General features: G+C 45.5%; 1 protein-coding gene across 1 annotated transcript; it reads left to right on the plus strand.

Moving 5' to 3' along the window:
• Window positions 1–1251: 1251 nt before the first annotated feature.
• LOC117350767 (ubiquitin carboxyl-terminal hydrolase CYLD-like) lies at window positions 1252–19846 on the plus strand. The gene is made up of 16 exons (XM_033925342.1): window positions 1252–1843; window positions 2693–3201; window positions 4729–4977; window positions 5172–5277; window positions 6409–6498; window positions 10407–10681; window positions 10770–10938; window positions 11197–11338; window positions 11547–11669; window positions 12161–12252; window positions 12798–12861; window positions 13071–13203; window positions 14490–14598; window positions 16063–16181; window positions 18755–18971; window positions 19184–19846. The coding sequence occupies exons 2-16, from the start codon at window positions 2749–2751 to the stop codon at window positions 19366–19368; spliced, it is 2526 nt and encodes an 841-aa protein (XP_033781233.1). The 5' UTR covers window positions 1252–1843; window positions 2693–2748; the 3' UTR covers window positions 19369–19846.
• Window positions 19847–20480: the final 634 nt, after the last annotated feature.

Genomic DNA, 20480 nt, shown 5'->3' on the forward strand with positions numbered 1-20480 from the left:
ACATGAAGAAGGACATGGTACTGCTCAAAAGAGTCCAGAGAAGAGCGACAAAAATGGTTAAGGGGCTGGAGGAGTTGCCGTACAGTGAGAGATTGGAGAAACTGGGCCTTTTCTCCCTTGAAAAGAGGAGACTGAGAGGGGACATGATCGAAACATTCAAAATACTGAAGGGAATAGATTTAGTAGATAAAGACAGACTGTTCACACTCTCCCCCCCTCACCACTCCTCCTAAAACACCCCTTTTAGCTCTGCAGCACTGTGAAGGCCTAAGTCATTTTTAGATACGTCTAAAACCCGGTTTGATTATTGGAACTTAGACGACTTGTCTCATTGATTGTCTAAGTGCCGATTTAGGCCGGTTTTAGACATGTTTTGATTATGAGCCCCATAATATACAGTTCTAATCTGATTTTAGATTTATATACCTAGTCATCCCCACAAAAGGGCTCGATTCGGTTTACAACAATTTATCAAAAAGGGATAGCATTACAGTCCTTAAAAATTATTGATTAAAACACGTTGAAACAACATGGTTTTTAAGATTTTTCAGAAGACCCAAAGGTCTTTGTTGCTTCTCCTCATAGAGGGGCTCTGGGAATACTTTTCACTCCTGTAGCATTATTTAACAAATGCAACTCTGTACAGTGATAACTTCCCTAGTACACTAATCCCCTGTTCTGAGGAGCTTACAGTCAAAGTGCACACCTGAGGCAAACTGTTTTACTCCGGGTCAAGAGGGATTGAAGCTTTCCCCGGTTCCTAGCCCACAGGTGGGGGAGGAATAGCCTAGTGATTGAAGCAGGGATTGGGCAACCACAGTCCTTCAGGGCCACAGCCCAGTCCAGTTTTCAAGCTTTCCACCATAGGTATGGTCTATTTGCATACAATGGAAGCAGTACTTGCAAGGCAAGTTAACCTCATGTATATTCTTGGTGGAGAGCTTGAAAACCCGATCCGAGGACCGTGGTTTTGCCCAACCCTGAGTGGCAACCAGTTCAAGCAATCCACTTCTGCTCTTTTTGTCTTCGGGCATGGCACTGAACCCACAATTCCCTCAAGTGGTAGCACTTCAGGGACAAGGAAAACCTAGTGGACTTGAATGCAGCTAAAAAAAAAAAAAAAGGCATGAGCCAAGCACTTAATAACCACTCCTCCTTCTCCAGGCTAACATAACACAGGGAAGGTGAGAGGAGGGCACTAAAGACAGAGGGAGGAGATGATGGGGAGGGATTACAGGCTGCAACATCAAAAAGTCCCAGCGTCAGAAGAGGAGGTGCACGGCACAGATCCTTGTCAGCACATTCAACTACAGTAGTTACCTAGAAAACAGAAGGACAACTTTCAAAGCTGAACTCGAGCAACAAACCCTTAATAAAACTTTTGGCAATAAATCCTGCAACTAGGCGCAGAGGTCTTGAAATGTCGTGCCAGATCTCGAAAACAGCCAGAGAGCTGAAAAGACCCGAGCAGGAATCAGATCCTAGCAAAGTAAAAGAACAAGCCAAACCTTTCTTATTCTAACTCGAGCCACAGGCTCGCAATTGAGAAAGCCCAGGCAGCTGGGGCGCACCGTCAATTCGAAACCGAGCACACACAAGTGCTCCCCAGCTCTTGCAGACGGGACTTTCCACCTCTGGATGGCCCTCCTGCCTAGCCCGGTTGGTCCAGGCAGCTGCCTATCACCCCCCGAGCCCCGCCTGCAGCCAGCCCCTGGTGCTAAGAGGAACTGAGTTCCAGGAAGGCAGCTGTGCGAGCTGGGAGCAACATCTGGGCACAGCAGCTTCGTGCATGGCTGGGCCTCCCTCTGGCCCCAAATTCCAGTTCTACCACGACCCCTTCATGGTAAGAACAGGCGCAGATCATCTCTGCCTTTCTCCTTTTGCTCTGGATTGCTGTGCAAAGGGGAGCAGGGACGGGAGGTGCTGCTTGCAAAGGGTTTTAACCAGGTTACTTTGGGGTCCTGCTTGCCTTTCCCTTCGGGCCCGGCTGAAGGTGTTTGATTCCGTCACACTGTTCTATCTACTTTCTTTAGCCATTTCAGGGCAGGAATGAGGTGCATTCATAGAAGCCAGGCACTGAGCAAACTCGTTGACTATGGCCAGGGAGGAGTAATTGCCATTGGGTTTAGCACCCCTAATCGTTTTGAAAAGTTGGCTCCTGAGGATGCATCGGTTGGCTGAGCTTTGGGAGTGGGCTCAGTACTGGACCTGCAGGGGTTGTTGGCAGCCAGGAACGAGGTGTGTTTGTTTGGGAAGGAGGACTCAGTACTGGACGTAGAGAATGACACGGGCAAGTTTTATCCCATCCCCGGGAGTTTTGTCGCTGCCCCTTCCTGTAAGCTCCGCCTTAACCGCACAAGCCTTGAACATTTATGATTTTAAAGTGTTTGAGGCTTGTGCAGATGAGGACAGAGCTTGCAGGAATGGGGCAGGGACAGGAAAATGAGTTCCCACGGGGATGGGGAAAAATTTGTCCCCGTGTCATTCTCTAACTGGAAAGTCAGGAGTGAGGGGCATAGGTGTGTGTGTGAAACGTACGCAGGTAGGGCTAGTCTCAGTTAGGGCGCTGGTCTTTAACCAGAAGGCCGCCGCGTGAGCGGACTGCAGGGAACGATGGACCACTGGTCTGACCCAGCAGCGGCAATTCTTATGTTCTTATGTGTATGATTATTTTCTCTTTGCTTCCATGCAGGTTATGTTCTGAGGGAGTTGCTTCCATCCTTTTGAGGAGTCAGACAGAAAAGTGACATGTTGGGCCCCCTGAGAGCCCAGGAAACCCCTCGTTACTTCATCGCTGTAAAGGATGTGTATGGCAGCGACGAGGACAAGAATACAGTTAGGGTTACACAGGGCTCCCTGCTGCGGTTGGAAGCTGATGACTCCCGGAGAGGATCTCGGCGCCCTCCGTGGCTGACGGTCCTTGACACGGAGCAGGCACTGAGGCTGGAATTCCAAGACCTGAGGGAGATCGGGGAGCGCCCCGCAGGGCTCCTGGAGCCCGTCACCGACGGCGAGGAGCGCCTGGCTCTCATCAGCGATGAGTCCCGACTGCTGCAGCTCTCCCGCATCAAGAAGGGAGAGCAGGTGCGGGTGCAGGTGACCTCTGCGTCAGTGAATCGAGTCCTTGGCGTGGTGCGCTACCGGGGTCCCCTCGGCAAATCAAAGGGCGATTCTGGGATCCTTTTTGGTGTGGAATTATTGGTGAGTGCAACAGCCCATAGAATCCAATAGACACGCCCCTTATTTACACCCACACACGCCGCTGTCGTGGAATAGGCGGGAAAGATTCATGAGGTCCCTTCCCCCAAGAGCTTACAATGCAAGCTTTCTCCCGATTAATTCTGTGAGGACAATTTAAGACCATTTTTGGCTTTTGTGCTGATTGTTTTTGTCGCTTGAATTACTTTGCAATTTTTTACTTCATGCCCTGAGAGGATATAACTGTCTGTCTCTCTCTCTCAAAAAAACAATTCTCACCCTTAGGAGCCTTGAGCAATTGCTGTTTATCACCTGAGAGTTATTTTTAAGGTGTGAGGGCAGCGAAAATGGCCACTGGGTGTCCTCAGGTGCAGGGAGGAGGGGTGTTCTCCTCCTACACCCCAATTTATTTAATTATTTAAAATAATTTATAACGCGCCTATGCACAAATCTAGGCGAGGAACAAAAATACATACACAATAAAAACAAACAACTAATAACATTACAGGCAGAATATAAAAGAAAATAAACAAGCATTACCATAACTTGCAGCAAAAAGCAAGCACAAATCAGTATAACAAGCAGAAAAATTCAAACATTCTCAGACCTTGTCCCCAAAAAGCGCTCATACAGCAGAGTCTTCACCCCTTTCCTAAAATGTAAAAGCATATTCGATTGGCGCAAAAGTAACGGAAGAGCATTCCAAAGCACTGGACCCTAGACCAGGGGTAGGCAATTCCATTCCTCGACAGCCGCAGCCAGGTCAGGTTTTCAGGATATCCACAATGAATATGCATGATAGACTTTCTCAAGGAGGCAGTGCGTGCAAATCCATCTCATACATATTCATTGTGGATATCCTGAAAACCTGACCTGGCTGAGGCTCTCGAGGACCGGAATTGCCTAGCCCTGCCCTAGACCGAAAGCATTGACCTCCTGTTACGTAGAATCCCAGACATGATCAAATCCTGGCGCTGCTCCTTGTGGCCCTTAATCCTCCAGGTCCCATTGCTTTGAAATGCCAAAGGCAGTATACAAGTCTCCATCCCCTTCCTTCGTTTCACTACGTTCACACAAAGATGAACTCTCCACCAGGGTGTTATTTATTCTTTCACTTATTTAGCCCATCCTCCCGATAACGCCCAGAAAGGGATACAGAATAACATTCAGAAAAAAAGAAAATAACAAAGTCAAATACACCAGAAATATCAACCTATTAAATTCTCTTCCATATGGCCATACTGGTCTAAAACAGTGTTTCTCAACTTGCTCCTGGAGTCCCCCCTTGCCAGGATATCCCCAATGAATATGCATGAAAGAAATCTGCATATAATGGAGGCAGTGTATGCAAAACTTGCATTATGGATATCCTGAAAACCTGACTGGCAAGGGGCGACTCCAGGACTGATTTGAGAAACACTGGTCTAAAATAAATAAGTTTTATCTACTTAAATCAATCTCTCTTCATTCTCCGATGTCCAAACTCGCAATGGATTTCTCTTTCGGCCTAAACGTTTTTTCCCCAACCAGGGTTCAGCTGCCGGTCTGGGCTTCACAGATGGCTCCTTCAAGGGTCAAAAGTTCTTCTCCTGTGCTGAGAATTCAGGGGTCTTCGTCCCAGTGAGCCGCATCGAGCCGGTGAAGGATATGGAAATCCTGCTGCAGGAGGGAGACAAAGTCTTCTTTGAGATGGAAGACAACCTGCCCACCGGGACTGTGGTCTTCTGCGGCTGCCTGCCCAAGCGAACCGCAGCCGGCGTCTTCGTGGGTATCCTTCTGGTGAGACGATCCCTCCCCTTCGTATTGGTCCCTCTAGGAATTCGGAGTGATCATGGCCGCAGCATCTCATTAATGTGATGACAAAAGCAGATGTTGTGAAAAACAACCTTTGTTCTTTTGCATGTTTTTTTTTCACATGTTGCCTTTCTTTTTCTCTCCCTCTCTTTTTTTTTTAATTTGTTAATTGGACACAGGATGAGCCGGTGGGGAGCTGGGATGGATACTTCAAGGAGAAGAAAATCTGTGACATCCCCTTGCCAAAGTATGGAATGCTCCTGCCACAGCACAAAGTGTCCAAAGGTGAAGTCCAAGATTTCATAACTTACCTCCTCCCCCCTTTTTACAAAACCTTGATAGCGGTTTTTAGCACAGGCTGGCATGCTGAATGCTCTACGCTACTCCCAAGGCTCATAGGAACTCTATGAATGTCAGGAGCAGCGTAGTGCATTCAGATAACACAGTAAATGATAGCAGATAAAGACCTGAATGATTCATATAGGCTGCACAATATTTACACACATTCTAAATTCATAATTACATTGCACTCAAAAACAAATCCATCGTATTGATTAGCAATTCTATTCTATCTAATTTAGTTTCACCATTGTTACAATTACCCATACCTAGCTTAAAGAACTTTAAATAAATAACTAATTTTTGTTGGTTTTGCAATAATATAATTTCAATTATATAATGTGCCATGAAAAACATTTGCTCCGTTTAGTGTGCCAGAGCTAAAAAAAAGTTTTGAGAGACACTGCTCTAAATCAACTCAGTAAAGCTGCTGCAATCTACTTGTTGTCCACATGATGACACCATTGCACCTTGAAAGTCTGGATATTGTCCTAGAGCAGAGTATGAGGGATCTTATTGACAGACTACAAATTAAATACTAGTTTCCCTGGATGTTTTCTTCATAAAGAACTGGACATATAATTGGTTTGATTTCTCAGAACAACTTATTGCATGATGTGGGGTTGTGGGGTTGAAGTGGGAGATATTCAATCCTTACACGACATGGCGCCGGGCTACATGACGACCAAGCTTCCTCCACATGTGCCTAACAGGTCCCTCTACTCCCTGTATGAATACACCTCAAAACACCTCCCCTGGTCGTGCCCTTCAACTTCATACCGAGACACTGGAATCGACTGCCCCCACAGATTAGATCCCTTGAGGACTCCTCAACTTTAGAAAAGCAATAAAAACACACCTGTTACCTAACTCCCCCGCCCATGATTACAAAGAAATGTATATTGATACAACTCGGTATGTGTCGCATTAGGATAAAAACTTGTATTGAAAAATCTTGCACTATAACTGTATATTACCCTGTAACCTCTATCCCGCCCTCTTTGGGGAGGGCAGGATAGAAAATGAAATTAATTAATTAATATTATTTTGGGGGGGGTCTCTTTTCTTGTTTGACAGTTTCTGGCACAGATGAGAAGAGTTCCATCCTATCCCGTGGAGGAGGAGATAAACATCCTCAGAACCGGTTGCAGCAGAGCAGACAGAGGGGTGAGTTAGGGTAAAGTGGGGTAGATATCTCTCAGCTGCCCGCTTCCCTTTCCAGGTATTACCCTCCACTCCACGTTATTCTAAGAACTGCCATACTGGGTCAGAAAAAAAGGTCCAACAAAGCCCACTATCCCACGTCCAACAATCTAGGTGAAAATCGGGTCAAATTTTGACAGGCACCTCCATCTGGGTCAGCCTTTATTTTTCCTCGGGTGCCTCAGTAGCACTAGAGCAGGGGTGTCCAACCTGTGGCCCGAGGGCCGCATGTGGCCCCGTGAAGTATTTTGTGCAGCCCCGGTTGAGGGCGATGCAGCGTTATCCTCTGCTGCCCCCGGATGTTTACCATCTTGCTGGCTCCCTCCTCTGTCTTGCTGCAGCGTTTGCGCATTTGTGGAGCCCCAGAAACATTTTTTTCAGCCAATGCGTCCCAGGGAAGCCAAAAGGTTAGATACCCCTGCACTAGAGAGAGCTCAATTTTTTTTAAAAACTGAGCATGGGGCCAGCCTTCCCGCTGTGGCAGACTCTGGGTTTTGTAGAAACCACTCAACTGAACATTCTTTAATAGGTTTACAAGTTCATAGCCAGTCGCGCGCCGACAATCGAGCGCTGACAATTCGGCGCAAGACACCAGCACGCCGTGGAAAAACTTAGTTTTATAAGAGCTCCGAAGCGGGGTGTGAGTGGAGAACCCCCCCCCCACTTTACTGCATAATATTCGCGCTGCTGTTGGGGGGTTGGAACCCTCCATTATAGAGAAAAAGGAACTTTTCTGATTTTTTCGGGAAAAGTTCCGTTTTCTCTATAAGTGGGGGGGTTGCACCCAGTGTTCCCTCTAAGCTGCGCTGGCGTGCGCTGGCGCACAAAATATTGCATCGCAGCGCACAAGTTTCACGTCACAGCGCACGGCGTACGGAGATGGCAGGGCGGCGAGAGGAGAATCGGGCGAGTTGGCGCTGGCGCCCGATATTTGTAGCGCACAGCGAAAAAAATTTTGCCCACAACACCCGCCCGCTTAGAGGGAGCACTGGTTGCACCCCCCACACCCCCCCAACAGCAGCACGAACACTATGCAGTAAAGTGGGGGGGGGTTCCCCCCACACCCCCCCATCAGAGCTCTTTAAAGCTAAGTTTTCCCACGACGCGCTTGTGTCTTGAGCCGAATTGTCAGCGCTTGATTGTCGGCGCACGATTGTCCCGTCACCGGTTTACATTCTGGACCACCATAAATCTGTAACCTAATCTCGTTAGATCTCGCAGCAGCATTTGATACGGTTGACTATCAACTACTTTTACTAAGACTAGCTTCGGTTGGAATCGCCGACCAAGTACTTGATTGGTTTAAATCCTATTTCACAGATTGATCGTCAACCGTACTTTTCAACAATTCCAGCTCAAATTCTTTTGGAATTCCTCAAGGATCGATCCTATCGCCACTACTGTTTAATATCTATCTCGCTCCTTTACTGACATTATGCTAATCCATTGGCCTCACAGCTTTCGCCTACGCCGATGATGTTCAAATAATCTACCCTTTGATACTGCAAATGATTTCGAAATAGATGAAATAAATAAAAAGTTAAATAAACGATTGGCAAAGGGACATTATACTTTCCCTTAGTATTTCTAAAACAAACTATTTCCTCTTTCCTTGGAAAGATGGTTTACAATTGAATTCTCTCATCCGCAATGAAAACATTGCTATTAACCAAGTTAATTCAGTTAAAATCTTAAGGGTAATTATTGACTCTAAACTCACTTTCAACGCGCAAATAGGTACTGTTGTGAGAAACTGCTTCTACACATTAAGGATGATCAGAGCACTATCTTAGATCCCCTTTCTGTCTTCAAGCAGAGAGCAAAGAGAGTCTTTCATTTCTTAAGTGCACAGCAGCCCAGGTGTTCAGAGTCAGCTTGAGAGTGTCTTTTACGTTTGAGGAGCAGGTTGGTTTTATGAGGGCCTACGTCAAGTCAGGTGAGATTGTACTTTGCGTGTCTACAAAGGCTTTGAACGTGCTTCTACTTAGGCTGATGAGAAGGACTTGGTAAAGGAGATCAAAGCATTTAGCTGTGCTTAAAAACGGAGAAACGGCAACAAAATAAGAAAAAAAAAATCCTAGCGAAAGCATTTCAGCAGAACAGTGGTAGCTGTTGGTGGGTAGGCCTGGTGGATGCTCGATCTGCAGTGGCTTTCAGTGTACCATTGTTAAGAGGAAGTGAAAGCTGTCACAGCCCAACCAGATGCTGAAAACGTTCAGAGGAATAGGCCGTTAATCAGGTGGAACAGATATGACGGAGAGGGTGGTGGATGCCTGGAATGCGCTCGCGAGAGAGGTGGTGGAGAGGAAAACGGTGACTGAGTTCAAAGAAGCATGGGATGAACACAGAGGATCTAGAATCAGAAAATAATAGTAAATATTGAACTAAGGCCAATACTGGGCAGACCTGCATGGTCTGTATATGGCTGTTTGGTGGAGGATGGGCTGGATAGGGCTTCAATGGCTGGGAGGGTTTAGATGGGATGGAGTAGGTTTTAACAGAGATTTCGGCAGTTGGAACCCAAGTACAGTACTGGGTAGAGCATTGGATTCTTGCCCAGAAATAGCTAATAAGAAAAAATTAAAAAAAATTTAAATTGAATCAGGTTGGGCAGACTGGATGGACCATTCAGGTCTTTATCTGCCGTCATCTACTATGTTACTATGCATACTAGCCTTAATTTCTTTTCTCCTCACCAACCTTTGAACACCCCGGATCTCATCTGCTGATGAGATTTTGTGGGAACACTCTTTTGCTGATAAGAAATTGCTTAGCTGTTATAAGCATAGAAAACTGGACCTCCACCCACTGCCTCAAGCTAAATAAGAATAAAACCAAATTCCTTTAGCTAAGGACTCTCAACTGACCCACGCTATACTCCAAGGATCACAGTAGACGACACAGACTTTCCATTAGAGCTGCAATCCCGAATCTTAGGAGTAGAAATAGATAACCCCCTATCCATGAAAAGCTACGTACAGTTGATAATAAAACAATCTTTCCTTGTGATGAGAATGCTAAGATCTGTCAGAAAATACTTCGAAATAGAGGCTTTCCAAATTTTTGTGCAACCCCTAATCCTATCCCGACTAGACTACTGTAATATAATGCTAGTTCTTTGCTTCTAAAATATTACTATCACATCTACAACTAGCTCAAAATGAAGCGGTAAGACTGATATATGAACTGCGGAAATCAGAACACCCACAGCCCTATTATATGAAATTATATTGGCTGCCGATAACTGCAAAGATCATTTTTAAATTGGGCATCACTGCCTTTAAGAACCTAAGAGGGAATGCCCCTGACTACCTAACAGAGTTGGCCTTCCTACTCCAGGGTGCCTCCAACAGATATTCCACCAGAAATCTTTTCCACTTAAAATTCTCAGCATACAACAATATAAAGTCTACCTGGCAAATTACCTTATCCATCCAATATGGATTAGCAAAATGCAGGAACCAATTACCATTTACACTACGGTCTTGTGACCACTACCTCAGGTTCAGAAAACTTCTAATAGCATTTCTGTACCAAGACAGGGAGCTAACCCTGAAGTAACTGAAACAGTAATTGTAAAACCACATTCCTAAACGTCAAATGCAACTCCTGGGACAAAACAAAGAACCAACAATGACTTATTTGTACTTGTAACTATTGATCTACCTGAACTAACAACCCTATTGAATGTCTGTGTCAATCTGTCCATTGCAACTTCTGGGTAAATGACCCAACCTCTTGTAATGTAATATGACCTTGAACTGAATAGGTGAAGGCGGAATAGAAAACCTGATTAATATAATATAACATAACATAACATAACATGTTGCTACATTATGCGAGAGCAGATTTTCTGCTTATTTACCCTACAGATGGTAAAGAAATCAAGTTCACTGAAAGCCCAGCTGAAGAACCTCTGCCTCCACCCATCCCATCTCCAGTCTCTGAAGAGTGCCGGGCACCCTCCAGCCCACAGGAAGAGAGCTTGCTACCATCACTGGGACCCAGCTCCTCAGCCGAGAAGTTGCACTACCCTCCACTGGAGATCAACTCCATGGTGGAAGTGCATGACCCACCTATCTTTGGGGTGATCCGCTGGATAGGGGAGCACCCTGATTTTGTAGAGAAGATAGCTGGCTTGGAAGTGGTAAGTGTCTGGCGTGATGTGGTGGAAGAGGAGGGCAGGGGTTGATGCTATTTCACGCCTTTGCATTGGTTGTCCCCTTGTTCTCTAGGAGGATCCCATGCCTTCGGTTTGTACAGACGGCACCTACAGGGGTTCCCGCTATTTCCACTGTGCTCCCAGCAAAGCTCTGTTCGTCAAGTTGCGACACTGTCGGCCGGACTCCCGATTCTCCTCCCTACAGTTCCCAGCCAATCAGACCCAGCACTGCAATTCCATAGGTTTGTAATGGGGAGAGGAGGGATGGTGCTGAAACTTCAGAGGTGGATATGGGAGGACAATCTGAGTCTAATCTAGGGCATTTAGAAGGCTGCTGGCGCTTTAAGTTGTCATCCCAATATATCCCAGAATGCATTGTGACCAGGACATGTTAAGAGAAAAGCAGGACTGTAAGATCCGGAATGCACTTCATGGAATGACACATAATGGAGAGGGGCTCACTGCATCTCCCGTCCTCTCTCCCTACCCTTCACCTTCAGCATTCAAGGATTACACCAGTGAGAAAGTGGAAGAGGATACCCCCCCAAATACAGGGCCTGAGGGAGGAGAACAGCTCATGGGCTGGAAGAAAGGGATCCAGGGTCACTGCAATTCCTGCTACTTGGATGCTACACTCTTCTGGTGAGTGGTGAAAGAGCACCTTATCTCAGTCTTTCTCCCTTCAGCCACTTTATCTTTTCCTCTCTCTTCCTTCTCCCTCCCCAAAAAAAAACACTTCTCTTCTTATTGTCTGTAATCTGTCTCCCTGCGATTGCCATTATCTTATTTCCTCTGTCCGTCACTCTCCCCTTTTGTCAGTCTCTCTCAGTCCCCCTTTCTGTCCCCACAGTATGTTTGCCTTCTCTTCTGTCCTGGACACCATCCTCTTACGCCCCCAGGACAAGAATGACAGCAATTCTTACAGTGCTACACGGGACCTCCTGCGCACTGAGATCGTCAACCCCTTGCGCAAGTGAGTATCTGAATGGCCCTTCTCTTCGTCAACTTACTACTGTGAGTCCCAGTAATTCACACATCAAACTACACAGGGGGAGGCAGAAAAGTACTAGGAACATTGTCTGATCTAGAATTCAGTTCTAATGCTTATGGATTAAATTTGTTTAAACTTAGATTCCATTATCCGGGAATTGGAGAATATGGAGTAAGACCATGCACTATGTTATTTTGCCCTGGATTTCCATATATTCAAACATTTCCTGATTAAATTTAGATTCATGGCTTATCTAGTGTCAGATGTAAAGGACTGAGATAAAGCATTTGCATATAGCATAAAAGTAGTATTTCTACAAAGGACTGTAATGATCTGACGTGCAGACTGTATAGCAGTGTAAGCACTATATCAGAACAATCCTTACAAAAGAAGTGGAGGAGGTGGGAGTCTTCAAGTCACTTTCCTGGAGGGGACATTCATCCTCTCATAATTTTTTGTTGTCCTCTACGCAGGAATGGTTATGTGTGTGCCACCAAAGTGATGGCCTTGCGGAAGATCCTGGAGGCAGAGGGTCGGTCCTCAGGATTCACCAGCGAGGAGAAAGGTGAGGAACCAATGGGAGGGGCATGGTGAAAACTGATCTCTTAAGGGGCAGGAGCCACAAATGTGATAATCTCGACAGTAATCTAGTTTCTCTTGTCGTATAGGGTAAATTGTGACATAGAGTTATCTCTACTTGGGAAATATGCAGAAACCAATGCTATGACCTTTTCATGTGCAGGAGTAAAATTGTGAAATTGTCATGTTGGTCAAATTCATAAATGCAGCGATAGGAGCTCATTCAGGAAATTGTTAAAAGCACAACTATTTGTTGATGCATTTTTCTGAGCATTGATTTTTATAAGGTTAAATCTTTCTGTTTCTGTTTCCATTTGGTCTCCCCTATTTTAATATTTTATGTATGTAGCGTTTTGTAAACCATTTTTGGAATAAAACGGTCTAGAAACTTTTAAGTAAATAAATTAGAGAAGCCTAGTATGGCTAGTATGAAACAAATCCTATTCCCCTACTCCAGGATATTTATTTAACTGTGATCATCTCTCAGTCCTGAGATGGTCTCCTCATCCAGCCTCTCCTCTCTCCACACAGACCCGGAGGAATTTCTTCATCAACTTTTCCAGGTATTAAAGGTGGACCCGCTGTTTAAGATTCGGTAAGGAAAGGGCACTCCTGGGATGGTTCAGGCCTTCTGTAAAGAATGTTCCATCTTGTATGTCACCTTCTCTTGTGTCTCCATATTTCTAACACCATCTGACTCTAGGTCTTCTAGGGTGAACCTCTTTTCCTCTTTCCAAAGGGCCTGTCTTGTCCATCTGTCCTCCATTTTCTGACCACCTACCCATCATACCTCCATTTCATCAGGTCGTCGGGGAAGGAACCCCATGGCTGCATCTTCTACCAGATTTTCATGGAACGAAAGCAGTCTGTCAGCATCCCCAGCGTCCAACAGCTCCTGGAGTGGTCACTGGTCACCAGCGACCTTAAATTTACAGAGGTGAGAGGTCACAGGTCAGTGGAGGAGGAGTTCTTCTCTCTCAGACTGTGACAGCTTTGGAAGCCTGTGAGCTTCAGGTTCAGATCCCACCATGGTCAACTTGTTCTGTTGAAGCAGAACAAGCAAGGCCCAATTTGTGGTGTGCTCGCGATAATTGTTCAGACTTTTTACAACTTGGCTTGCTGCCTGGATGACCTTCCCTATTATACCCGCATCAACTATCTTTCATTTCTAGACCTTCATTTGCTTCTTCTCTGGCTACAAATGTGCTTGAAACTATTAACCATCACTATTCATGAAGTTGCCCCTCCCTGTTTGGTTCCTCCATTATGTCTCTATTTACAAATTCCTCTTTACTATCCCCAAACCATCTCTTGTTGGTAGACCAACTCCATGTTCATCTCTGGGTATTTTTATTGAAATTATCTTTGGCCCACAGCTGAAGATGAAAGGTTGATATAAGGAATATGGATACAAAAGAGGAAGAGGAAGTTTGTTCCTGGTGGAACAGGAGACGAGGGAGGAAAGCCTGTAAGGATGCCTACTCACCCAGGTCCCTCAAGTCTTTGAACAGATGGCCTTTGGAGGCCTGTCCCAGCCATAGTGTCTCATGCTCTTAACATGAAAAGAGCTGAATTTCTAGGGTGCTGCCAGAAACATTAGAGTACACACATAGTCGGCCCAGAAAAAACCATTGGTACACTTCCCCCTCCCCATTCGCAGTTTCGGCAATCACGATTTCACATATTCGCGATTTTGGGGGGAGGGGGAAAAATGAAAAAAAAACCACAGTTTAATCTTCCCCCCGGCGTCCCGGCCTTACCTGGTGGTCTAGTGGGCTTTCGGGGCAGGAGCGATCTTCCTACGCTCCTGCCCCGTGTAGATTGCCAATAGGAAATGACTGTGGGGAGTTCCCATCATAGTCTCGAGAGACTACAGGAACTCACGGCAGCTATTTCCTATTGGCGATCTGCATGGGGCAGGAGTGTAGGAAGATCACTCCTAACCCGAAAGCCCACTAGACCACCAGATAAGGCCGGGATGCCGGGGGGAAGGCAGGAGGGAGGCGGGGGTGGGTCAGAGCCGGACCAGAAGATATTTGCAGTATTTCACCATTTGCGGACCGGCTCTGCCCCTATCCCCCGCGAATCCGGAGGGAGAAGTGTATTAGCAGGACATCTAATAAAAGGGGACATTCTTTCCAACCCACCCCAAATTGGTACTTGAAAAATTGACCATGGAGTAGACTGTATCCTGGATGTAATCTTCCCATGTCTCCCACCTAGGCCCCCTCCTGTCTTATCATTCAGATGCCTCGGAATGGGAAGAACTTCAAAATGTTCACCACTATCCTGCCTACGCTGGAACTGGACATTACCAACCTACTGGAAGACAGTAAGGACCTGCTATGTCCTCAGCGCGCTGTAGAGTGATGTGGTGGGCCAAGAGCCAGGAAATTTTGTTAACCTCTGAAGCTGAGGAATTGATGAATAGATGAATGAAAGAAGATTGGTTAGAGGATGGATGGATGGATGAATGAAAGAAGATTGGTTGGAGGATGGATGGATGGATGGATGAATGAAAGAAGATTGGTTGGAGGATGGATGGATGAATGAAAGAAGATTGGTTGGAGAATAGATGGATAAAGATGGTACATAAGAATAGTCAAACTGGGTCAGACCAATGGTCCATCTAGCCCAGTATTCTGCTTCCAACAGTGGCTAATCCAAGTCTCAAGTATCTGGCAAACCCAAATAGTAGCAGCATTCCACGCTACTGATCCCAGGGCAAGCAGTGGCTTCTCTCAAGTCTATCTCAATTAGGGTTGCCAGATTTTCCTTTTGGGCAATTCGGACCCCTAGTCCCACCCCCAGGCCTGCCTAGTTACCCCCATTCCTGCCCTAATCCCACCCCCAGGTCTGCCCTGCCCACCCACCCCATTGCTTGCTCTTGTCGGACAGGAAGTCTGCGCTTGCGCGGACGCTACATGATGACATCACGCATGTACGGACTTCCTCCCTGCCCAGCACAGCTTTTCAAAACTCGGACAAAGTGCCGGGTTTTGAAAAGCCATCTGGACCGCCAGACATGCCCGGGGAAATCCAAATGTCTGGTAACCCTAATCTCAATCGCAGACTATGGACTGTTAACACATCCACTGGCAATGAGCTCCAGAGCTTAACTATTTGTTCAGTGAAAAAAATATTTCCTCCTATTTGTTTTAAGGGTCCCCTAGTCTTTGTACTCTTTGAAAGAGTAAAAAATCATAAGAACATAAGAATAGCCTTACTGGGTCAAATGGTCCATCAAGCCCAGTAGCCCGTTCTCAAGGTGGCCAATCCAGGTCACTAGTACCTGGCCAAAAGTCAAGGAGTAGCAATATTCCATGCTACCAATCCAAGGCAAGCAGTGGCTTCCCCATATCTTTCTCAATAACAGACTTTTCCTCCAGGAACTTGTCCAAACCTTTCTTACGGTTTGGACATTTTCTATACCAGTCAGAATTTTGTAGATCAGTCATATCCCCACCTAAGCCACCTCTTTTCCCTTCCTCATATGAGAAGAGTCCCATCCCCTTTATCATTTTGGTAAATGTCTGGGTAGATTAGAGAATGTAGGAATGGTTCATAGAGTGGTGAACAGATGAACTGTAGGATGAATTCATAGATGACTAGATGGGCTGGTAGAATGATGCCTGGCAGATTTAACGGCTGGTTCAGTGGATATATAGAGGTACTCATGAATTGAAGGGATGGATATTGGATGACTGATGGATAGCAGTATTGGTGAATTAATTCTTGGATGGGTGCACACGTGGAATAGGTTGATAAAGGCCTTATTCCCTTTCAATGTCCTCAGCTCCCAGAGAATGCTGTATCTGTCAGGCGCTGGCCCTGGTCGAATGCAAGGATTGCTATGAGGACCTCAACATTACCCCTGGTGGTATCAAGCAGTACTGCACAATATGCAACAATCAGGTAAGGTTATTAACCCCCTAAGTCTAGCAAGCTGCACCACTGATTTTCCAATTAGCACACAAATTTGTGTGTGCAACTTAACGACTTAATTAGCCACTAATTTGCCTTTACAACTAATTATTGGCTGTAATTGATGTTAGTTAATGTTACTCTTCTCTTCCACAGCCAATTCCAGACTTCATTCCTTTCATCTAGCTGCCCCCTATGCCTGGAATAAATTACCCGAGTTTGGGCTAGATTCACTAACCTGCCCGATCCGGGCAGGTCCGACAAATTCACCAAACTGTAACATGCAGATGGGGGCGATCAGAGGAACGGCACGGATCGCTGAGTCGGGGCAGGCAGGCGATCAGGGCAGCGTCAGGGCAGGCAGGTAGATTGGGGAAGCAGGAGATCGGGGCTGACAGGGCTAAGAGCAGGGCGGCAGAAGGCAGTTGGAAAGGGCTTCAACGACTGATCCTCAGCAGTCGCTTTTTGGGTTGATCGGCCAGTACAGTCGAATCGGCAAATTTGTTTAATGAATCGCGTCCCTGCCTACTTTGCATGCAGTTCCCCTCATTTGCATGCGTGGATCGCAAAACAGGTTAGTGAATACTGCAGAAGGGAAATCGGGTCACAAAGGGCTTGCAAACCGATCGGTTTGCTTAGTGAATCTAGCCCGTTGTCCATCAAGCCCTTTCCCTTGTTTAAAAGCTGACTGAAAACCCACCTTTTTGATATAGCTTTCAATCCTTAACCTTACTCCTCTGCCCACCAACCCAGCTGATTAACCATTTCCCTTAACTGTATCCATGACATTCTGTTTGTCTGTCTTGTCTGTTTAGATTGTAAGCTCTTGGAAGCAGGGACTGTGTTCTTTGTGAGTCTATACAGCGCTGCGTGCGTCTGGTAGCGCTATAGAAATAATTACTAGTAGTAGTGTGAAGAGTTTCAGTCTTTGGGAAGCAGAGCTGAGATTGTGACATCATAATGCCTCATTCCACCAATAAGAGTCAGCCTCATCAGTGATGTCACAACGGCTGGATTGTCCTGTAATCCTCTCTGCCTTCAATCCAGCCAGCTGATTAACCGTTCCCCTTAACTGTATCCATGGCATCCTATTTGTCTTGCCTGTTTAGATTGTAAGCTCTATCGAGCAGGGACTGTTTTCTTACTCTTTGTGACTCTGTGCAGCGCTGCGTGCGTCTGGTAGCGCTATAGAAATAATTACTAGTAGTAGTAGTTGGCACTAGTTGGCAGTTACACATAAGAATAGCCCTTGGTTGCTATTCTGTAAGGCGTGTGCTCAAATTCTAGGACACAGAAGTCTGGGAGGGGGAGCGCAGGAGAGTTATGGGCGAGTCGGTGCATGTCAGACAGGTAAGTGTACGGGTTAAAGAATATTAGCAACTACACAACCAACTGCCTTCAGTTAGGGGGGGGGCGCGTTTATGAAAGCTGTTGAGCATGTGTGTTTGCATCTGAAGTTATGCACATAACTGTGGACTTATTTTGGGGGATCTATGTAGAATTGCCCCAGTACAACTTTCAGAAGCCATGTCTTGTTCTTCTCATCCTGCCCCCCACACCCCCCAGCTCATCAAATGTTCCCAAATTGTTGGCAGTTTGAAGAAAGCCCAACTGGGATGAATGTTGTCATGCTGTGGGCTGCTTCCCCTGTTCTTTTTCATGAAGAGTTGTCCTTAGAGCATTGGTCTCAAACTCATGGCCACATGCGGCCCGCCAGGTCCTATTTTGAGGCCCTCAGTATGTTTATCATGATCACAAAAGTAAAATAAAACAGTTTCTTGATCATATGTTTCTTTAGCTATAAATGACAGTATTATTATTAAGACTTAGCCAATAGGAAAGATTTATAAACTAGAAAGAGTTTTACCTCATGCAAAATTGTCATTTCTTTAATAAGACATTTACTATTTTGTTTCTGAGGCCCTCCAAATACCTTCAACACCAAAATGTGGCCTTGCAAAGGGTTTGAGTTGGAGACCACTGCCTTAGAGCATTGTTCAGATACAAAAAAAAAAAGAGGTCTGGTGTCAGATGTTTTCCATCTCCACTGAGGAAGGACAAGAGATATGGGACTAAATTACTGAGTGAAATTGTAGGTTAGATGTTGGTAAAACGTTTTGACCTTATGATGTGTGACTATTGCCCGTGTTTGTAGGAGAACCTATTACGGATTTTGAGATGTCTATCTCTACTTTCAAAATCTGCAGTAAAAGGGTCGAAGACAAAACAAAGCAAGGAGAACTGCAGCAACAGGCAAAGTTTATTAAAATAATTGCGGTTAAAAACAACACCTTAAAATTTAAACCACGGGACCCAACACAGTCCGTGTTTCGGTACACGCCTTCTTCAGGGGTCCTAGGTTGGAAAGGAGTCAAATTGAACCGCAAAAAGCATGCTTAAAATTAAACCACGGGTCCCGTCTCCTTGCTTTGTTTTATCTCTACTTTCTCCATAATGAGAACAATGCAAGGAAAGTGCTCCAAACTTGTAAGTAGAGCAAACATAAAACAGTTCTCAATTTATTTGGGGGTTTTTTTGTTCTGCATTGGCTGTTGGGGCACCAGGTTCACTGTCACCGGAACAGGAGAGATCATGAGCCACAGACTCTGCAGCTGCCAGGAGAGCTCCTGGACCAGACGGGTTTTCATAGCATTGTCCCACGACAGACCATGAAGTTGTTCGCTGTGCTATGCATAGAAACTAGTCATTATGTAGCTTTCACCAAATATGGCCCTGGTGATAAAGACTGGAGCTTCTTTGACAGCATGGCAGATCGAGAAGGTAAGATAATAGCCTATATGTGGGGGAGAGGGTCACTGTGTGCTTCATTTCTCCTTACACTCCCACACACCATCTCGCTTTCTGTCTCCATATCTATTTCTGTGTCTCTTCCTGTTCAAGTTTTAGTCTTGTCTTTTTTTCTGTGTGTGTCTTTCTCTGTCTCTCCTTTCTGGAACAATTATACTTTGGAGAATGTTGTTTACTCCCTGCAGGAGGCCAGAATGGTTTTAACATCCCACAGGTCACATCTTGCCCCGAGGTGGCAGAATATCTCAACATGAATCCCCAGGAGCTCCAGGCTCTGGACCTCAAATCTATGCCCAGCTGTGCCCGTCGTTTGCTCTGTGATGCTTACATGTGTTTGTATCACAGTCCCACCCTCAGCCTGTACAAATAATGGAGCCCATTGACTCTCTGAATGGCTTGAACAGACTCTGAGGCTATTGGTATTTCGGGGCTTTGTGACATCATCAGACATTGGCTTTGTGATGTCAGTGCGCATTGTCAGCAGCCTCAGCTACAGCATAACACACTTATATTGTGATGTCATTGGGCATTCAGAAAGCTTCCTTCTGATTGGTGCCAATCGTTATGAACATTGTGTGCTCAATTAATGATTGCCTTATCAGCCTGTTCTTAGCTCTGTATTATGCAACGTGGAGATTTTAGCAGGAGGGAAACAGGGTCAAAAATTGGATATCCTAGTTTGCTTCTGAACAAGATTTTTTAAATTATTTTAAATCAATTTGTGGGTTTTCTTTCAAGGCCTTCTCAGTTAAAGTGACAGCAGACAAATTTGAAGAGTCTGTAAGAATGACCTGACTGTGCTATGATTCTTTTATACTAAAATTCTATTAAAAATAAAAATGGTTGAATATTGTTTTATTTGAAATCTATTGACAGCAGGGGCTGTGCGCTTTGTTACGTGTCTAGCTGTGAGGTTGCAGGAATGGCTCTGAGTAAATGCTCCTGTACCACATCCTACCAGGGAGGGAGTTTGCAGGTTTTGTCATCTATTTAGTTAGACTGAAGCAAGCAGAGGGTCAAAACAGAAAGAAGCACGCTCAAGGTGGGGAAAATCCCTGAAATGCCCCTTTTCAATCATATTAAAACTAAATATGGAGGAGCAAGGAACATTAATTTAGGGGATCAGCATTCAACATCCCTGGGGACGGAGCAACATTCTCCCCTCATCAGCCAATCCTGAGAACAATGACTGAGGGGATAATGGATTCATCTCTTCTTGTTAAAGGTAAGTTCCCCTCAATACCTCCTTTTTCCTACTGGCCATACCTCTCCCTGTGCACCCTAGCATCCTTCTAGCTTTTGCCGTCACCTTTTCAACCTGTTTGGCCACCTTAAGATCATCACATACAATCACACCCAAGTCCTGCTCGTCCGTCGTGCATATAAGTTCTTCACCCCCTAAACTGTACCATTCCCTCAGGTTTCTGCAGTCCAAATGCATGACCTTGCATTTCTTAGCATTAAATTTTAGCTGCCATATTT

This window comes from Geotrypetes seraphini, chromosome 16 (genome assembly GCF_902459505.1).
Source record: "Geotrypetes seraphini chromosome 16, aGeoSer1.1, whole genome shotgun sequence".
Lineage (NCBI taxonomy): Eukaryota > Metazoa > Chordata > Amphibia > Gymnophiona > Dermophiidae > Geotrypetes > Geotrypetes seraphini.

Coding starts and splice junctions, on each gene's coding strand:
- LOC117350767 (XM_033925342.1), top strand. CDS start 2,749: ATGTTGGGCCCCCTGAGAGCCCAGGAAACCCCTCGTTACTTCATCGCT. Junction 6,499..10,406: donor GCAGCAGAGCAGACAGAGGG/GTGAGTTAGGGT, acceptor TTTACCCTACAG/ATGGTAAAGAAATCAAGTTC. Junction 18,972..19,183: donor CAGCATGGCAGATCGAGAAG/GTAAGATAATAG, acceptor TACTCCCTGCAG/GAGGCCAGAATGGTTTTAAC.